At 40.9% G+C, this 21,467-nt stretch overlaps 1 protein-coding gene across 1 annotated transcript; it reads right to left on the reverse strand.

The window, feature by feature from the left end:
- Positions 1-5,032: 5,032 nt before the first annotated feature.
- LOC5574013 (tetratricopeptide repeat protein 17) lies at positions 5,033-19,516 on the reverse strand. The gene is made up of 4 exons (XM_001661050.2): positions 19,087-19,516; positions 18,072-18,976; positions 5,591-5,681; positions 5,033-5,525 (listed from the first exon to the last, which is right to left on the reverse strand). Exons 1-4 carry the CDS (start codon positions 19,195-19,197, stop codon positions 5,256-5,258), a joined length of 1,377 nt encoding a protein of 458 aa, XP_001661100.1. The 5' UTR covers positions 19,198-19,516; the 3' UTR covers positions 5,033-5,255.
- Between the last annotated feature and the right edge of the window lie 1,951 nt (positions 19,517-21,467).

A 21,467-nucleotide genomic window follows, 5' to 3' on the forward strand; every position in this document is an offset into this window, starting at 1 on the left:
TCTTAACCCTTCGGTGGTCGCGCGGTTTGTCACCGTCAGAACCAGTACGCTTATGTTGTGTACGATAAACGAGGTTTTTTCACCACTGTTGTACAAAATACAACAGCGCGACGACTGAAGTGTTAATATTAATTCGTTAATTTTCCGTAATTAAAAAAAAACTGATAAAAGTTTTGACAGCGCAATCGATTTTAGCGATACTATTTCTAGTATCAAGCACATTTTCCTTGCTGATATCGTTTGCAGAACTCATATGAGACATGCTACTTTGGCAGTGTCATCCATGATGATAGAAATCATTGTTTCGAAAACTTGATATATGCACGCACGAACTTGACTTAATTTTTGCAAAAACCTCACTTTTTATCAACTCATGAATATAAAAAAGAGAAGCACCATTTATACTTCGAAAATGGTATGTCAAGAAATGATGATTCGAATTGTTAAGGCTAAGTAGCCCATCATTCGTTTTGGCTACAATGATGACTATTCAGCATGCATTTCAAAGTGATAAAACTCAGTCTTGATAATTTATATTGACTTGAAAATGTATGAGGCTGCAAAACGGTGAGTCGACAACTAGAAAGGAGCGTTCAACATAGCTCTGGTCCTTACAAGTTCCTACCTCACGCTTCCACGGGTCAAACGATGACAAAGACCGCCAGCTAAGGATTACGTACTTAGCTGGTAGTGCAGCCTGGGCACTGTTGTCCTTCTGACATCAGCTAGATTGAGGAGGTACGTCTCGAGCGTCTGTTCACCAGGAGGTGCGGCTCAAACAGCGTCTGTTCTGGTATCCAGCGGCTGAGTAAGAAATGCTGAATCGCGCACAGCTAAATCCAAGGTGGTAGCCCCATCAGCGCGATCGTCCTAGTGTTAGTTGGGACGTTAAACAGAGCTGGCACGATGGCGCTCCGGCGAGACAGGAGTGTTGGCGTAGGCCCAATAAGCCACCCGTAAAAAACCTTATTGCGAATAACATAGGAGATAATACGACCCGGAACAATCGGCAAAGACCCACGCGACGAAATAAGGATTACGATTGGAAACTTGGAACATGGAACTGCAAGTCACTTGGTTTCGCAGGTTGCGACAGGATAATCTATGACGAACTACATCCCCGTAACTTCGATATCGTAGCGCTGCAGGAACTTTGTTGGACTGGACAGAAGGTGTGGAAAAGCGGGCATCGAGCGGCTACCTTTTACCAAAGCTGTGGCACCACAAATGAGCTAGGAACTGACTTCATAGTGTTGGGTAAGATGCGACAACGCGTTATCGGGTGGCAGCCGATCAACGCAAGGATGTGCAAGATGAGGATAAAAGGCCGTTTCTTCAACTACAGCATCATCAACGTACACTGCCCACACGAAGGGAGACCCGACGACGAGAAGGAGACGTTTTACGCGCAGCTGGAGCAGATTTATGACGGATGCTCTCCGCGTGACGTGAAACTCGTTGTTGGCGACATGAACGCACAGGTAGGACGAGAGGAGATGTACAGCCCGGTGATCGGGCGGAACAGTCTGCATGCCGTATCTAACGACAACGGCCGACGATGCGTCAACTTTGCAGCCTCTCGTGGTATGGTAGTCCGAAGCACCTTCTTCCCCCGCAAAGATATCCATAAGACCACCTGGAGATCACCCGATAACCTAACCGAGAACCAAATCGACCACGTTCTAATCGACGGAAAATTCTTCTCTGACATTACCAATGTTCGCACATACCGCAGTGCGAATATAGATTCGGATCACTATCTAGTTGCTGTATGTATGCGCTCAAAACTTTCGACGGTGAACAACTCGCGTCGAAGCCAAACGCCGCGGCTTAACATCGAGCGGTTACGGGACTCAGAAGTAGCCCAAGAATACGCGCAGCAGTTGGAAGTGGCCCTACCAACGGAAGAGCAGCTTGGCGCCGCCACTCTTGAAGATGGCTGGAGGCACATAAGATCCGCCATAGGTAGCACCGCAACAGCAGCACTAGGTTTAGCGGCCCCGAATCAGAGAAACGATTGGTACGACGGCCAATGCGAGCAGTTGAAGAATGAGAAGAATGCAGCATGGGCGAGAATGCTGCAACACCGCACGAGAGCGAACGAGGCACGGTATAAACAGGCGCGGAACAGACAAAACTCGATCTTCCGAAGAAAAAAGCGCCATCAAGAAGAACGAGATCGCGAAGCGATGGAAGAGCTGTTCCGCGCTAAAGACACACGGAAGTTCTACGAGAAGCTTAACCGTTCGCGCAAAGGCTTTGTGCCACAAGCCGACATGTGCAAAGACTGTGACGGAAATCTTCTCACGAACGAACGTGAGGTGATCGAAAGGTGGCGGCAGCACTACGACGAGCACCTTAATGGTGATGTGGCCAGTAGCGGAGGTGGCACGGAAATAACTTTGGGAGCACGCGCGGACGACGAAAGACTTCCGCCTCCAGATCTCCAAGAGGTAGAAACGGAGATTAGACGGTTGAAAAACAACAAAGCCGCTGGAGTGGACCAACTTTCGAGCGAGTTGCTAAAATACGGTGGTGAAACACTGGCAAGAGCGCTGCACTGGGTTATTTCCAAGATTTGGGAGGAGGAAGTATTGCCGGAGGAGTGGATGGAAGGTGTCGTGTGTCCCATCTACAAAAAGGGCGACAAGTTGGATTGCGCCAATTATCGTGCGATCACAATTTTGAGCGCCGCCTACAAGGTACTCTCCCAAATTCTATGCCGCCGTCTATCACCAATTGCTAGAGAATTCGTTGGACAGTATCAGGCAGGATTTATGGGCGAACGAGCAACAACGGACCAGATATTCGCCATCCGCCAGGTATTGCAGAAATGCCGCGAATACAATGTACCCACACATCATTTATTCATCGATTTTAAAGCGGCCTATGATACAATCGATCGAGAACAGCTATGGCAGATTATGCACGAATACGGTTTCCCGGACAAACTGATAAGATTGATCAAGGCGACGATGGAGCGAGTGATGTGCGTAGTCCGAGTATCAGGGACACTCTCGAGTCCCTTCGAATCTCGCAGAGGGTTACGGCAAGGTGATGGCCTTTCGTGTTTACTGTTCAACATTGCTTTAGAGGGTGTGATAAGTAGAGCGGGGATAGACACGAGTGGCACGATTTTCAGAAAGTCCGTTCAGTTACTTGGTTTCGCCGACGACATTGATATTGTTGCACGCAACTTTGAGACGATGGCGGACACGTACATCCGACTAAGGGCTGAAGCTAGGCGAATCGGGCTGAACATCAATGTGTCAAAGACGAAGTACATGATAGCGAGGGGCTCAAGAGAAGACACGGCACGCCCCCCACCTCGAGTTCATATTGACGGTGATGAAATCGAGGTTGTCGAAGAATTCGTGTACTTGGGCTCACTGGTGACCGCCGACAACGACACCAGCAGAGAAATCCAGAGACGCATCGTTGCTGGAAATCGTACCTACTTTGGACTCCGCAGAACGCTCCGATCGAGCAAAGTTCGCCATCGCACGAAGTTGACCATCTACAAGACGCTGATTAGACCGGTACTCCTCTATGGGCACGAAACATGGACCCTACGTGCAGAGGATCAACGCGCCCTTGGTGTTTTCGAACGGAAGGTGTTGCGGACCATCTACGGCGGAGTGCAGATGGAAGACGGAACGTGGAGAAGGCGGATGAACCATGAATTGCACCAGCTGCTGGGAGAACCAACCATTGTCCACCTCGCAAAAATTGGGAGGCTGCGGTGGGCCGGGCATGTCACCAGAATGTCGGATACCAACCCGGTGAAAATGGTTCTCGAAAACAATCCGACCGGCACAAGACGACGTGGTGCGCAGCGAGCAAGATGGGTCGATCAAGTTGAGGACGATCTGCGGACCCTTCGCAGAATGCGTGGCTGGCGACGGGCAGCCATGGACCGAGTCGAATGGAGACGTCTCCTACGTACAGCAGAGGCCACCCAGGCCTTAGCCTGACTGGTAAGGTAAGGTATGAAAATGTATGACTGTACGCGCTAACATGCATAAAGTATGCTGATACTTTTTCAGCTGTGTCAGTGCAAAACCAACTGATTTTCTTTGATTCGAAAGCGTGAGATGAATTAGCAACAATCGTCAACGACGCGTACAAATTCCAATGACGGCCTACTTCGCCTTAACGACTCATTCCGACAATGTTACCCCACTATTCAATGTTTTTTTCATCATTTTTCGAAAAGTTGAAAATTTCACGCAACTCAATTTTCTCAAAAAACCTCAATTTTTATAAGCTTCTCATGAATGTAAAAAACAAAGCACTATTTATGATCAACGAAAAATCTGGGTTTGAACTTTCTATGAGGAGAGTCATTCCTATACCCAGCTGATCAATGTTTCCTCCGTCATACGGTATTTTGATGCTTTCGTTTAATGTTTAATGTTTAATGAAATAATCTTAACTTGAGTTCTTAGAAACAACGAGATTCTAAAGCTAAATATCAGTACACTATGGCAAATATTCAACTTGAATTGATTTAGAACCAAAAAAAAGTTTGACATTGCAAATATTTTGTCAGTGTTGAAATTTATGTTTGCCTGTTGATTTATTGAAATTTTTGCACATTTGACAATGTATTTATAATGAAATTACAACGAGAAGACTTGTAAAATAATCTTCATTGGAATACCTGCTCGATGGAACGTCCGTCACGTTTTCCCAGCAGAAGTCTTTCTGAGAAGCCCCATTCGAATGAAAAAAAAAGAATACAAGTCACGAGACAGTAGTCATAATTGATACATGGAAACCTTACACGCACCTAAGCACAACGTCCTACATGGAATACCCTTCCAATAGAATAACTCTGGGGCTTTCGAGATTCGTTCTGCCCACACACACCCATATGAGGTAGCGAAACACCACAAGTTTGAAACCTTCCAAGGACACCTCCCACCGTTAGTTCAGCAAGTGATTGGTTAGTGTGGTACGACAGGATAATCTCATTAGCGAATGGACTTAGTGAGACAGAGGACATCGATGTGAAAGAAACCAATTAGAATATTGAATGTTTAAAACATTGTATTTTTTTCGATAAAACTTATTTGCTTCGTTTGGTAACGAGTAAGGCGAACAACACAACGTTGGTAGATAAAATTATGTCTCCTTGATATGTAATAAAAAAAGGCGCTACAAAAAGGAGCATTGAGAATTATTTCCAAAACTAACTCTAGTCTCAACAAATGAAACAAACTCGAACAAATCAATATCACATCCCGAAGCCATCAGAAATGCTCCACGAAGATCTTCTTGTAGATCCCGAGCGAGTTGATTTTGTACGTGTTGATCAGTTCTTTCTTGAGGTCCACGTAGTTGTTCAGGATCTCGACGGCAAAGTCCTCCATCAGCATCTGCACGTCCGAGATGAAGTCGCAGGACAGGATGGGTTCGCTCTTCTCCTTCGTCATCCGGGTGGTGCATATCTGGCTGCGCTGGATCAGGAAGTCCACCTGCTTGCTGTAGGCGTCGTCGAAGACGCGCGTTTTCAGGGGAGCCTGTGGAGATGGGATAATGGGTTGGTAAATATATGAACTAATTGAATTTATCTTGTGTTACATACCTGCTCCCGGTCAAGTTTTTCATGATATTCATCAAATTCTTTCTGTAGAGCTCCATATCTCTCCAGTCCGGGAATGATGTCCTGAAGTAACCTGTAATTAATGATTAATCATACAAAAAATGATTATAGAACATTCATCGATAACATAGGTGGTAAAACGAAGAGAATGGGTTTGGAATTTCCCACGGGCATTAAATTAAACACAGACAAAGAAGGGAAATTCTTCATATTTGAGATGTCTAGATTGAATAAAAACTGTTACGATAGATCAAATGCTATTCAACTAATTATTGAAATTGATTCAGATTTGTTGGAAGCTGGAAGGAAGGATGATAAGTTTATTCAAAATCAAACAAAAATGTATTCCTACAAAATCTTCTTAAGAACAATACTCGACAGTTTTTGTTTACAATATAACAATGAACGAACTATATACTATTCGAGTAGACCACTATTTGAAATAGGCATATCTCAAAATCCAGATGATTAAAAAACTTGGGGTCTTGAGTAAAGTTGTTCTAAAGATAGAACGCTATCTGTGGTACTTCATTTAATTTACAATTTGTCTGATATATGACGCTAGTGGGTATGAAACTTTTACTTTGGTTTTGCAGATATCTCAGGAGCCTATCCATTTAGAGGCAGGATCGAAGCAAGCCGCGGGCGGTTGCCTTTTGAATTTTCTGTCACGTTTGTTTCGGTTCCGCGTTTTCAACTTGGCTGACGAAAAATAGAATCGGCTGATGGTGCTACTTGTTTTAGTTTTGTAAATATTTATTTTGCAATTCCGTTGCAAATCAGCCTACTTTTTATCAAGAAACTGGATAACATAATGGCCTACTTTTCCTATCGAAAAAAACAGTGCTGAAAAGTGCTACTTTTCGGCACTAATATCAGTATCGAAAAGTAGCACTTTTCAGTACTGTTTTAGAAGTTATCAAAATGACGTCGGATTGCATCCATACGACATTTATTCAATTGTTCTGAATTTCACAATGACTTAGTCAACCAGGTTCTGTTTCTACATCCGTTTGACGAACCGAATTGACTCGGATTCGAATGTAGAAGCAGAAGTTAGTGGACTGTGAGGGATTCTGAGTTGAAGTGGGACGTAGAGGAGGCGGTAGAATATGAAAGTTCACTACAAAAAAGACGGGAGCTTTATGGGGCGATTAGCGTTCACGTAGACAATTTTGTGTGTTTATAGACAATTCAGCAATATAGGTTATGATTCTCCGACGATCCGAATTTAGCTTGGTTTGGATAGTGCAACGGATATAGAATCGGAAGCCAGTTGACTGTGAGGTATTCTATGTTGGAGCACGATCGTCTTGCGGACATAGAGGAGGCAGTTGAGTTTGTTAGTTCATTCTGAAGAAACTCGGGAGCTTTATGCGGCAGTTCGTGTAGGCTATCCAGCACATGAAAAATAGCTTTCATATTATTAGAAAACTGTAAGCGGCATCTAACCTGATCAGCCTGAAAATAGAGTCAACAACGGAAATGTGAAAATTTGTGACAATCATTTCACAGCCTACCTGATTGAGGAATATTGAGTTGTTACTACGCATTGATGCTCATGTGGGTTTTCTTGAAATATGTTAATGCTCCAAGAAATAATCCAACTGTAACAGCATTTTTCGTAATCGCAAAAAATGTTGTATGCAACTCGTTGCAAAACTCGAGTTTTTCAGCACTCGTCGTATTTATCCAACTCGGCAAGCCTCGTTGGATAAATGTACAACTCGTGCTGAAAAAATCATCATTTTGCACCTTGTTGCATAAATAACTATTTTGTGGTACTCTGCGGGTTAGATTTTTACGTGATTCGCAGTAATTTGTCACCCTGATTTTTTGTTTGCTTGTGATTAGTATCGTTCAAGTTATAACTAGTGGGACAATTCGAATCTTTTGAAAAAGTGAAAAGTGAAGAGCGAGTATTTTGTGATGGAAGATGTCAGAAAATTTGTCCGTGTTCATTGCTAGAGGAACGATGGATCGCAGAGAAGCTTCGAAAAATAAATTTGGCGAGCATGATCACAATGTGTAAATATTTACCATTTGTCGGCCAGAACGTCTACCGAACGTATCCTCGAATTTCAAGGCTCATACTAAGATAGCCGGGGGGGGGGCCCAGATAGCCGTAGCGGTAAACGCACAGCTATTCAGCAAACCAAGCTGAGGGTCGTGGGTTCGAATCCCACCGGTCGAGGATCTTTTCGGATTGGAAATTTTCTCGACTCCCAGGGCATAGAGTATCTTCGTACCTGCCACACGATATACACATGCAAAAATGGTCATTGGCATAGTAAGCTCTCAGTTAATAACTGTGGAAGTGCTCATAAGAACACTAATCTGAGAAGCAGGCTCTGTCCCAGTGGGGACGTAACGCCAGAAAGAAGAAGAAGAAACTAAGATAGCCATTGTGCTACTGAACAACTCTGCCGAAGACGCTATCTTGCTAAGTGGTCTGGCACCTGAGATATTTGCAAAACAAATATTTCATGTTCATTGGCGTCAGCAGGTGGAAAAATTTAGAATCAACTATCTCGATCAATGATTGCCCTTGGCTTATTAAGCAACTTTGCTGAAAACGCCGTCATTATAAATGGTCTGGATTCTGCGATATCCGCTAAATAAAAGCTGCATGTTCACTAGCGCCGACAAGTGGCAAAATCTCTAATCTGTTGGCTTGAATAAGGCATCGAGGTACAAAACAAGTCTACCAAGGTGCCATGTTTCTAAGTGGTTAGACTTCTGAAACATCTGCACAAAAAAGCTTCATACACAATGATAGTCCTTGAATTACTAATCAATTTTGTCGAAGACGCAATCTTTCTAAATAGTCAGAATACTTGGATTGATAATGATAATCAAAATTTCATAAGAATCCTACCCAATACTCTTACATAATCTCACCTAACCTAATATATTGCCAATGATATTGTAAGAATAATATCCCTGACTCTGTGGAAATTCTGTCCCGATGCAAAGTCTTGTTCAAGAATTCCAAAGGGCTGACTAGCCCAAGAATTTCAAAATCCTGCCATGGGACCTGTATGAATATTGTCCAAGAATCCTGCTCATAAACCAGTCAGAAATCCACCCATAATGGTATCAGAATCCCATCATCCCTGCCTAGCATTTGGTGACATACACGCTCTTGATTCGGAAGCAATTGTGGCTCGGATAGCCGTAGCGGTAAACGCTCAGCTATTCAGCATGACCAAGCTGAGGGTCGTGGGTTCGAATCCCGCTGGTCGAAGATCTTTTCGTAAAGGAAATTTTCTCGATTCACTGGGCATAGAGTATCTTCGTACCTGCCACACGATACACACATGCAAAAATGATCAATCGGCAAAGAAAGCTCTTAGTTAATAACTGTGGAAGAACACTAATCTAAGGAGCAGGCTTTGTCCCAGTTGGAACGTGATGCCAGAAAGAAGAAGAAGATGTGGCTCGGATTATGTACGAACCTTGCCAAATAATTTGTAACTCTTTCCAACTTTTGTGAGAATCTGACCCAAGATTCAGGATGGTACGAAAAACGTGTCCAATATTATGTGCGAATCCACTCTATAAGGAAAGTGTTTGTGATTGCGCTTGACAAAAATGGCTTTATCACAACAACATGTCTTCCATCCTATAATCTTGTGAGAGAAATTGTGTCTTAATCTTAACAAATAATGCGGCGCTCATCTTAAATCCACATCCATCGGTGGCGGTAAAGCGCAAAGGAGATTGCCGCAATACAAACGCATCGTCAAACATCAAGTCGACCTTTTTCGATCATCATATAAATTTCGATAAAACTGCAAATATGAGTGATTTTTTTTCGGCTCGCGATTATATTTTGTCTTTCTTGAGATGATCGCGTTCTGTGGATTTTTCTTGCAGAGCGCAATACTTGTTTTTACTTATTAAGTCCTGCATATTGATCATGTCAAGCTTGACTTGTGTAAAACAATGCAAATGGTAATCAAAACTCTAAGAAAGTTCTTCAAAAATTTTGGCTTAGACCAATTTCGCGTCAAACCGTATCCGAGCTGGCAGCACCCTCTCAGATTTAAATTAAACTTTCTGGATGTGTGCATCGCCCGTGCATCGTGAGATGGGCACTTTTAAGGAAGAGAAAATTTCTCTATCAAAAACTTTGTCTGGTCTTAAATAATATGTTTCAGCGTGTCATTTTCAAACAAAACTAAACAAATAAAAGTCACAATCATGGCTCATAACGTTCGGAATTTCAACTAGCTGTCCAAAACCCAATTTCCAAAATTAGTTTTTTATTGCAAAACAAAGTCAAACATTCATCTAATATATAAGAAAGTTAAGAATACGTACGGTTGCATATTTATATTAAAGTGTCGTTAACCTTATTTAAATAATACTTATTGTTTTGAGTATTCTAAATAATCTAGAATCAAGAAGAGCTTGTTTATATCGTATAAATCGCTCCCCGCGGAGATATCTTGCTCCAACGCACGATTAGGACTAAGGAATCGATTGAAGAAAATTCTTCTTGCCTGAGTTTGCCTAAACAATAGTTGTTTGAAAAAGTTGAGAGTCAAAAAATGTATGAAAAACCACATTTTTGGTAGAATTTCGCTCTATGAAAATCAAAACATGATAAATATGCTCAAAACATGGTCTGCTACCCTATAACATGTACCACAACACTTGTCATGCTCAAATATTGAGAATACGTAATTTTTACCATGAATTTTTGAATCTGGACCAGTTGTGAGACGCGTTTCCCGCCACATTATATTCGGAGTTGGCAGCACTCTACTAGACCACAAAAAAATATATAAGACCTTATCGAAAACATGATTGTTTTGTCTAGTGCGGAGGGAAAATGTGATAACATGTGAGAAAAAAAAAAGATTTTCCGTATGAATGAAACATACATCGAGTAAAATAGTTTGGGCCTTTCCAAAAAATAGTCCAGATAAATTTTTGAAAAACTAAGTATGCAAAGTGGTTTAGTTAGTCAATATCTACGCATCCAGAAAGTTACATTGAAATTCTAAAGGGTGCTGCCAGCTCGGAATAGGATTTGGCACAAAAACATGCCGGTCATGCGGAAAACAAATCTAAATTTATTTTATTTTTTTTTTACCATCATGATTTGCAGCACATCATGAGTGCATGTGTGGTTCTGATTAGATGGGGGGGGGGAAAGCAGTGCATGATAATTAAACAAGTTCCAAATCTAGGGGCACTATTTCTATAGTAATTTTTTATCATGTCACTAACATAAAACACCTACCCCGAATGGTAAATGAGCTACAGAAACGGGTTTTATTATCGCTCTCTTTCTCTTTCGGGCTCTTGTTCGCTACTGCTATTCATCAAGCTTGTTACAACTTGCGATACATTGCCGATCATGGACCGATACAGATAGAATGTCTTTCTTCACTTGCTTCGATCGTGCTTCAAAATCAAATGAAAACGAATTCTGCAATGCCTGATGTGAGGAGACATTTTAAGAACAACAAGGTTTTGCTTCATAAATATTGAAGCGTTCAATAATTGGCCCACCGCCAGAATCTTTAGCCTAATTTATCGACTTCCTTATTGTTTGATAAAAACATCATAACAACGAATAATCATGCAAACTGGTTATTTCTCATAATATAGCCGCTCTTGTTTTTGATACACTCATTGAATTGCTTGAAAGCTTCTTCGCAACTCGGTGCAGAACTCGATTTTTACAGTACTCGTCGTAATAATACAACTCGGCAAGCCTCGTTGAATAAACGTACGACTCGTGCTGTAAACATCTTCATTCTGCACCTTGTTACGTAAACTACTATTATGCAACAAGCTGCAAAATGACGATTTTTTCAGCCCGAGTTGTACATTTATCCAACAAAGCTCACCGAGTTGCCGAATAATGGCATGTTAGTTGTATTATTCATAAAAGCACTAACATATTTCAAGAGAATTGGCCATACCATCATAGCCATCCATGCGTAGCATCAATCCAAAAAGTTTTTAATCACGTTGGCTGTGATACAGTAGTGTGAATGTCACAAATTTTCTCGCTCCCGTTCCATGTTAGAGGACAGAACAGGTAAGAAGTTTGCATACAGTAGCTGACTCTGCGCCTTATCTACGACCGCTGGATGAACCGAACCTCAATCAGAATCATCGGTGTGTATCAGATCCGAATCACACAATGGGTGTCAAATCTGATTCGATGGTATGAAGAGGCTAAGATATTCAGTTGACACCTTCCAAAATATTACAGAAAAGTGCTATTTTTTAGCACCAAAAAGAGTGCTATATTTAGGCTTCCAGGGACGAACCCTTTGAAATTTTGTCATATAATGATCGTAGAAGAGATTGTTTGTAAGGGATTCAAACATGCTAAAATCCCATCATTTATTTATTTATTTATTTATTTATTTACACCGTCTTCGATATATCGTACAGACTGAATTTAGTATATAAAAAAAGTAAAATCAATTTCTTATTCTATTTAAAAATATGTTCTTCGTCACGTCAAAATCAAATTTGTCTCCAACATCGTTGAATGCTCGCAAGCAAGAACTCAAGGAGCTGTTATAACCATAGTTAGTCCGATGACTTGGTATATACAGAAGAACAGCGTTCCGAAATCTTCTAGAAGGAGCATTGAAACTCAGCAGCTCCAGTAGTGCAGGGCAATCTATTCCCCCTTTGATCAGGTCGAATATGAACAAACGTTGCTGATTGGTACGTCTGGCCGACAAAGATTCCAATCTTATCAGCTGGCATCGTTCATGGTAGCTCGGCAAATTCCTTGCATCGCTCCACGGTAGCCTACTCAGCGCAAACCTCAGGAATTTTTTCTGCACTCGTTCTATTGAAAGTATCTGCGTAACCTGAGATGGACACCAGACAGGAGAGGCATATTCTAAGATGCTCCGCACCAAAGAACAGTACAGCGTTTTTAAGGCGTAAACATCTGTGAAAGAGTTGGTGTGCCTTCGAATCATTCCTAGAACGGAGAATGCTTTGGCGGCAGTCAGCCCGATGTGCTCGTTAAATCTCACCTTGAAATCTATCGTGACACCAAGGTCGCAAATTGAATTAACGCGGACTAGCTCCTCCGCCCCGATGAAGTACCGATGCTGGTAAGAGGTGTTACAGCGAGTAAACGAAATTATTTTACATTTCCCGCTATTCACGCGCATGCCGTTGTTGTCGCACCAGATGAGCATGATGTCGATGTCCTCCTGGAGGGCGATGCAGTCCTGAGGAGATGATATGGTGCGGTAGAATTTCAGATCATCCGCGAACGACAGATTGCATGAAGAGAGTAACGAATACAAGTCGTTTATGAAGACGTTGAATATAAGTGGCCCCAAAACACTTCCTTGTGGAACTCCGGACGTAATTTTGAACGTACGAGAACGCGTTGAGTTGACCATCACAAAGGCGTATCGGTTCGTTAGATATGAGTAGAGCCACTCGGTGAGCCATCGTGGAAAGCCCAAGCGCTTGAACTTCTCGATCACCACAATATGCGGCACCGTGTCGAATGCTTTGGCAAAGTCTACGTAAATAGAGTCAACCTGTTGCCTTGCTTCCACTTCCCGAAACAACGTCGACACATAGCTCATTAGGTTCGTTGTCGTTGAGCGATTTTTCATAAATCCATGTTGACTTTCGGAGATGATCGATGTCAGTGTGTTGCTCAGAGTTTTGTGAATCAACTTCTCCAGAATTTTCGAAAGACAGCATAGTATGGATATACCCCGATAATTAGAAACATGATTACGGCTCCCGGATTTGTAAACCGGAACAATGTAGGCCATTTTCCATGCAGCCGGAAATGTCCTTTCGCGAAGGGAACAATTGAAAATGCATGTTATTGGAATACACAATGCAGCAGCGCAATTCCTTATTACCAGGGGAGGAATACCATCGGTTCCGGGCCCTTTTTTTATATCCAGATCGCGTAGAGCTTCTAGGACTTCATCCGGTGAAAATTGTAAATCAGGAAATGAAAAATCATGCTCTTGCAAGTGTGCAAAAATATTCGAACGCTGCACAGGCGATACTTTGCTGAATACACTTTCAAAGAACTCTGCAAATAGATCAGCGGCTTCCGAAGTGTTGTGAGCTTCAATTCCGTTATATGTTACGCTCGGAGGAATGCGATTACTAGATTGAAGATTTTTCACGAATTCCCAAAAACGAGACAGGTTTTGCTTGAGACTTGACTGTACTGTAGAAATGTAGCTCTCGTAGGTGGATAAAAGTAGCGTTTTATACCGTATCTCAATTTCTTGCAGATGACTTCTGTCGCAATCGTCCCTTGATTGAAAGAAGCGTTTCCGTGCTTTTCTGAGGTTGTTACTTTGGTTTCGTAGCTCGGGAGTCCACCAGGGTTTATTAAAAATCGATCTGGTGTTACGTCTTGTCTTTGGCACGTGTTCACCGAATACACTGTTCAGTTTTTGGTAAAAGGCTGATAACATTGCTTCAAGATTCGTATTTCCAAGCAAAGCATTCCAATCTGTACTTCCAAAAATGTCATTCAAGAGCTCAAAATCACATACTTCGAAATTGAACTTGACTTCGTAATTTTCGTCGTCCGCTAGGTTCAGAAGTTCGTCGTTCTCACAGAGCAAAAGGATAAACGGTGCATGATGGATGTCCATCAGCAACAACGGTGAAGAAGGAGCAGTCAAGTCTACGCGTTCAGGAAGATTGATGAATGCTAAATCAAGAAGTCTACTATTTGAATTAACGAGACTATTGATTTGTCGAAAGCCAACAGCGAACATAGCTTCAATTAAACTTTGTTCATGTTCAGCAGTAACATTCGTTGGAATGAGGCCATTTATGTCGTCATCCTGCTGCCAGCATAGGTTGGGTAAATTGAAATCACCAATCGACATAACAATGTCAGTCGCTTCTGCTTGTTCAACGATAAATTGCATTGCATCAGAATGTTTGGCGTACAGCTCGGGGATCGAGTTTGGTGGAAGATAGATGGCAGCAATATAGAGAGAATGTTTTTGAAACCTGATACAAACAACAATTTGTTCGAGTCTCTCGTAGTTTGTCATTTCGATTGAATCGCAGTTCAATCTGTTCTTGACTGCAATGAGCACTCCACCACCGCGTGAATGATGACTAGTACGTTCATTGCGATCACATCGGAAAAAAGTGTAGTCAGTTGAAATTTCACTGCTTTCGATATCCGCACGCAACCATGTCTCTGTGAATATTAAAACATCATTGATCATGTTTTAGTATTTGAATTTAAAGCTTCATACGTTATCGCTTCCAACAAAAATAGTTTTGACATGAAGTGCCATAAAAATACTATTCACTTCTGCATTCGTTTTACTTCACTGATTAACAAAAATTATGTTATTTCATTCAGTACGTTTTGATTCCCCTACTATTGCCCGCAGTATCAAAGTTACCTCGTTTTACGGTACCAATTCTATGTTGAATATTGTTTGCAAGCTTCTGGTGGTTTTTGAATCTATTGGGGAGCTTATGATGATAAAAAAGGCGGTCATTACAACAAGTATGGTGATCTAATAGTCTGATTCCCATTGTAACAAAAAATAAATTCTCATATATTGGCGCAAAAATGCGCAAATGAAGCCATAGTTCATCGAATAATATGGAACATTTGCAACAAATTGAGGGGTAAATGATCGTTTTAGAACTTTTACTCAATATCTTGAGAAATCAATACTAGTTTTGAGAAATCGCGAAATTTTTGAAAAAGCTCTATGTTATACACTTGTTAACATTCACAAGGCTGATCATGTCAAATACGATTTGAAACATACTCAAAAAAAAAATATATTCTTTCGAATAAAACTGGTTGAGACGGATTTGGTCAAGGTTTAGTACAGAAACTGCAATTTCGAATGAACAATATCAACGAAATTCGAAAAATTCAAATGGGTCAACTCAGCTGACATCCTCACAGATCACATGGTATGAAAATTCGAAATATTCACCGATTGATCTGAAACTTTGGGGAATTGTTATTCAGTAGGGTAACCAATATATTTGGGACCCCTATATATTTTTGACCCCCTGGCACACTTTCATGCAAATTTTCCAGTTTAAATCGAAAGACCAACTCAATTCGCATGCCATTTGGAAAGATAAGACTATTCAGCCCTTGCATCAACCGCTTGTACTTCGAAAATGTGTTCATTTTATCTGAAATTAGTTTAATTTAATCGGTTCATCCATGCAACCGTTCCAACACGTTACACACAGAAATTGAAGCCGTCAGAAATTTTTTTGTAAACAAAAATTTTTTTCAAATTTCTGAACTAAAGGCATAGAATTTCTTCGATTTTCCATTGTCAATCGATTGATTAGACTGTGGGCAAGCATATCATACAACCAGTGCCGTGGACTTTGTCGCCAAACAATAAAATAATGAAAAACAGTGCTTCACAATTCAATTATTTTCGACGTTTTTTGGATCCTACATGACCGTATGGGCATTTTTATCTCGTAGAGGAAGTTTTTTCTACATTTTGGCATGTTCTTTGACTTGGTTACGCTGTGCAATAAATAAATTGAGACAAAAATCTAAAATCACTTCCTTAGGGGGTCCAAAATACGACAGTTACCCTACTAAAGAAATGAAAAAAAAATATATGTGATAGAATTTGCGAAATTCATTTTTCGACTTTTGGACAGCTTTGGGCCACTGTGGGTCGGGTTATTTGAAGGTAAAATTGATCACCCGTTGAAGTGATGTTTGTTTGCTTTAAAAACAATTTCATTTGCTTTAATTTTAGGTCCTCGAACCCAAACATGCTTGCTGGAACTTTGCCGTCTCATTTTTTTCAATTTGCTATGTAGAGTATTTTATAATACTTAATACATTAAAAAAAACGTAAGGTTAAGTAGAACTGATTGTATTTTACCTTTTTTCTATGTCAGTTTTCTGACATGTAGTCTATTCCAACGTTATACTCACTAGAAAATTAACACGAAGTAATGTTAGTGCTAAAACTAATCTTTAAAATAAACAATCTGTAGAACTCGTGTCTGAGTTAAATTGATTGAGGAGGCCCATTTCGTATAAGGGCTCTTGGCAAAATAAACGTATTACGTAAAGTAGTTTCACATAAAACTGGTACCATTTTAAAATTACTTCTTTAAAATATTTGTTTTCATTATGCCAAATGTTTCCATTATAGATCATGATCACACGAAAAACGCACTCAATCATTTTATCCAGATAGGGTAGATGTACCAATAGTGGAGGTACTAAGCACGATTGAACTTCCATTTAACTGCCTTAATTCATGAAGCGCAATTAATGTACATGCTAATGTTGTAACGGGAAGTAACGACCATTGACTTAATGAGAAAAATGATTTCATCGCAGTAATCCACGGCATGTCAGTGAAAAATAATACCTCCACTATTGGTGCCCTGTTCCTTTAGTTGAGGTATATTATTGATTTGTGTTCCTTTAGTTGCGGTATCCGTGGTTTTCTTATGGGATCCTCCACTATAGGATCACTTTACCGCAACTATTGGTACAAGTCAGAAATTTTTTAGCAATTTTAGTGATATGTCATCAGTTTTAAGGCAATTCGAACGCTCTTTTCAACTATTCTGTGTTTCAACAAACCAAAACGTCGATTGGCAGTGTCTGTTGTGTGGCTAATGTAATAAAATCAGCGGCACTACCGCAACTATAGGGACACCCACAACTAAGGGAACACTTACCCTAATCATATTCATGCAAACTTTGATAGTAAAATTGGCTCCTTGGATTTATTTTAGGGATCATCTCAAACTACGTTCAAGTGTTGCAGTTTGCTTTGATATATGTGCTCCATTTGTGAGAATCAAATTGTGTGAAACGTTCACCACTACCATCCTATTGATCAATTTCAAACGCATTTACGGTACCAGCAAGAACGTCTAAAGCTAGACAATTTCCCGTGTCCATGAATTCGAGTGTTTGACGAAATGAACAAATTCGATTACCAAATCGGGGATTTATTTTAAGCATCTTCACGAATTTCCTTGCTGTCTTCTTCTTGATATAGCGTTCCCAATGGGACAAAACCTGCTTCTCAGCTTAGTGTTATTAACTGATAGCTTACTTTGCCAAATTTGCCATTTTCGCATCCGATTATCGTGTGACAGGTACGATTATACTCTATCCTCAGGGAAGTCAAGGAATTTTCCATTACTAAAAGATGCCGGGAATGGAACCCTGACACCTTTATCGTACTTTTGCTTTGTAATCGTGTACGCAACAATAGCAAAATTTAAATTTTGAATATCTAATGAATAGCTCGCGGCTATTGTTTTGATCTGACAAAAGCTAAGCATGATATGCTAATGGTGTTCCAGCAGTAAATTTTTAACATTATTTTTAAATCTTTTATCTCTTATATCTATCTAGTCAAAATCTAGCTACATTTCCATCCTATAGATTAATTTCAACGGATCAAAATTACAATTTCCTTACCTTTCCATCGTCAGCAGGTTAATTTTGAGATCTTTGAAACAGTTGATCGACTTCTTGATGTAGTCATTATGCTCGGCATAAACCGAGTCCAAAGTCTCGGCCGCCTTATAGGCTTCGAAGGATCGATTGAACTCAGACAGCAACATGTACGTATTGCCTAGAGCCATTTGATTTTCCGGTTCGTTGGGTTCGTGATCTACGGCTGCCCGCAGCACAACCAGCGAATCGTTGAGGCACTGCGATCGCTGCAGTATGGTGCCCATACTGAGCAGCGCTATGTCTTTGTATTTTCGTGGTGCCAGCACCACTGCTCTCCGAGCACATTCTATTGCTTCCCGGGCATTGCCCTTCTTGCGCCAATAGTAGGACGCAATCGTGTGATACTTCCAGGAGTTGGGATTCTTCCGCAGTTCTTCTGCCAAGGCTTGTGGGGACTTGACTGAAGGTACGTAGAATTCTAGCGATTTGAACATATCTTCTGGAACCATTTTCAGCTGGGATCGGTTGTAGACTCCATCCAGATGATCGAAACTACCTACGCTAAAATCTAGCTTCATATAGTCTCCACACTTGGGAGAAGGAACTTTCCCCTTCGTGGTCACAGCCTTGGAACTGGCGGCACCAGCTGCCGCCGATCCCTTATCCGGTATCGTAATCCGGTTGATATAGTTCATGTTTATGATCGTACTGAGGATGTCCGACTCGTCCAGGTAGAAGTTCGGTATGCAACCGATCTTCGTCGTCAGGTCATTGGTGTACGCGTCCAGATTGTTCATCTTGGCGGTGAGATTCGATTTGATCGCCAACAGTTCGCTAATGATCAGATCTATTTTCTGCTTGTAGACATTCTGGTTGAGGAACGCGATCAGGTCGTACGATCGACGCAGATAGAAGGGCGACGTAAGCTGCAAGGGAGATTCGGAGTTACATGATCGATTGAGTGGGCGCTAATTATAGAAAGCCGAGAGCAGCAAAAAAAAAGCCCTGCGATGGATTTAGTTTCGCTGCAACGTACCTGCGGAATGATCTGCCCGTTGGTGTTCAACAGCCAATGCGTGCTGGCTTCGGTGTCCTGATAGTGAACACTCAGAGCCAACAGCAGCAGGTACAGCAGCTTCGATATCATCTCCTGGCTTTGGTGTGCTCAAGGCCACAATACGATCAAAATAATGCGTAGGAGAAATTAGGCCGTGATTGTCCGGTTCATTTAGGAGGATGATAACGGTTGTCCGTTCCCAGTGGAGATCAATGACATCGAGGGAGATACTGAGTTGAGGAAGTCACTACTGGTCAGTGCTTATCTGATTTGCGGTTGCAGCTTTATCGAGCCTCACGAAATTTAAACACACTTCATATCCACACACTGTACCACTCACTTATGGTATGATCTGCTTTGGTGCAGTACGTATGTTTTCTATTTCGCCGATAAGTGACAAGGAAAGGCTGCTCGTGACAGCGAAGCGACCGAGGGAATAGACAAGCGAGAAATGTAAAATGAATGAACGGTGCGAAGAAGGTAGGCTTATGCTCGATGGGATAGATGTACTGAAGTAGTGAATGAAATGTGGCTGTATTGTGTTTGATGATGCACCCAGAACAGAAACTGATACAAGTTTTCGTTTAGTCGTGATTATAATCATTCAAGTGCCTTAATTGTAGTGTTAGCTTTTCAATAGTGTGCCTTCAGTGCTTTAAAGTAATTTTGAGGAAAATTAAAATTTATCAGCACGGATTACATGTTCGAACGTTTGAGTGAGGCTGATGCAGATATTGAGCAGATCTTTCGTAAATATTTATTCTATAAAATAAATTTACAGCTCATTGAACAATGGCGAATTATTGGTTGTTTCTTTTGCAACCGATCCGCAGGCTTGATAATTCTCCTCAACATCATCAGAGTTCGGTGACATACTCTAGAGCAGCGTGCTGCCTTTGCCTCTTTGCGAGGGAGCGAAAAAATATTAAGCGGAGAGGCAACGAAAAATGAGCGAAGAAGATGAAGCACAAAACACAACAGAGTAAAATTCCATAAAAAAAAATGCTCTCCCAACTCCCCGAGGACTGTTTGTTCGGGCGACAGAATCGAGAGTTCTTTTGAAGTGTGAGTTAAGGTGAGCGTCGCAACAAGAGAGAGAGAGAGAGTAGGGGAAGATCCCCCAGTACCGGACACTTAAGCCACTAAATTCATAATTCGAAAAATATTGATTTTATGGGCTCGTGTTACTCATTTATGATAAATATTATCATTTTTATAGTGTACAAAAATAAATTTGAAAATATAAATATGAATTTTGACACTGCATTTTTATGATGAATTTTAGTACCAAATTGATCGATCTCGAAAGGTGGCACCCAATACCGGACACGATCTGGAAATGCCTCGAATTCTGTAAATTTGAACATCATTGAATGTGTACACTATAGGAATAGTTTATAATTACCAACTCAATGCATTTGCAACATTTACAAGAATAATTTGAGTTTTTCTTAGTTTGCAAGATGCTTATTCAAAACCTCTTTCATATATGATGAAAAATAGCACATTTTACGATGATGTTCTGAATGTTCATTCTTCTTAGTTTTATTGCATGTTTGATACCATGATCGACGGAACCCATGAAAAATGAAGGTATTCTGAGACACTGATGCAATAATTACAAAGATATCATATAACAAATCATGCTGTCCGAAACTGAGGGACAGGAGGTGCTTAACCAAAATTGTAATCTGTTCATATTTAGTTAAATTATGGTACAAAATACATTCATACTATCAAATTAGGATTATGTTCGATCATGCTTACGGGATCCAAAGTATTTTTTCATATTCAAAATATTTACTTATTTAGCTCAAAATTAAGTGGATACGTCAATTTTTTAAAGATTTTCAAACTTTTCTACTTTTTAAAAAAGGCATGCATATTTTAAGGATGTGTTATTCTACGCAAACATTAGTCTACATAAAAGCTCTCTTTTCTACTAATACACCATCTTGATTGGACCATGATTTCTCAATGTTTCGACTTTGTCCGGTATTGGGTGCTGTCCGGCACTGGGGGATCTCCCCCTACCTGAAAAAATCCTCGCGTTTTCTTGCACTCTCACTCGAATCGCTTGAGGATCTGTGTTGAAAATTTTGAGTTCAGTTTCTTCTCCTCAGAAAAACGGCAAAATCGCCTCCTCTTTGCCTCGCAGAAGAGTTTCTATCAAGCCTGCCGGTCCGTCCCCGGATATATTGAAAGATTTAGTATGCACATCAATTGGAATATTTCTGATAATGATTTTCACGAAGAGTCGACGTTTTTGACTGCACTTTTGCTCGATGCAACCTTCTCTATAAGAACTTTGGTTCATTGAAACGGAATATTCAGAAATATCATCCAGTCAATGTTTTAAG

This window comes from Aedes aegypti, chromosome 1 (assembly GCF_002204515.2).
Source record: "Aedes aegypti strain LVP_AGWG chromosome 1, AaegL5.0 Primary Assembly, whole genome shotgun sequence".
Classification (NCBI taxonomy): domain Eukaryota; kingdom Metazoa; phylum Arthropoda; class Insecta; order Diptera; family Culicidae; genus Aedes; species Aedes aegypti.

What these genes read in the sequence shown, in the direction of transcription:
- LOC5574013 (XM_001661050.2), bottom strand. Translation starts at nt 19,197, where the DNA reads ATGATATCGAAGCTGCTGTACCTGCTGCTGTTGGCTCTGAGTGTTCAC. An exon ending in ACGGGCAGATCATTCCGCAG is followed by an intron (nt 18,977 to 19,086) that starts GTACGTTGCAGC and finishes TCTCCCTTGCAG; the next exon opens with CTTACGTCGCCCTTCTATCT. An exon ending in AACCTGCTGACGATGGAAAG is followed by an intron (nt 5,682 to 18,071) that starts GTAAGGAAATTG and finishes CATTAATTACAG; the next exon opens with GTTACTTCAGGACATCATTC.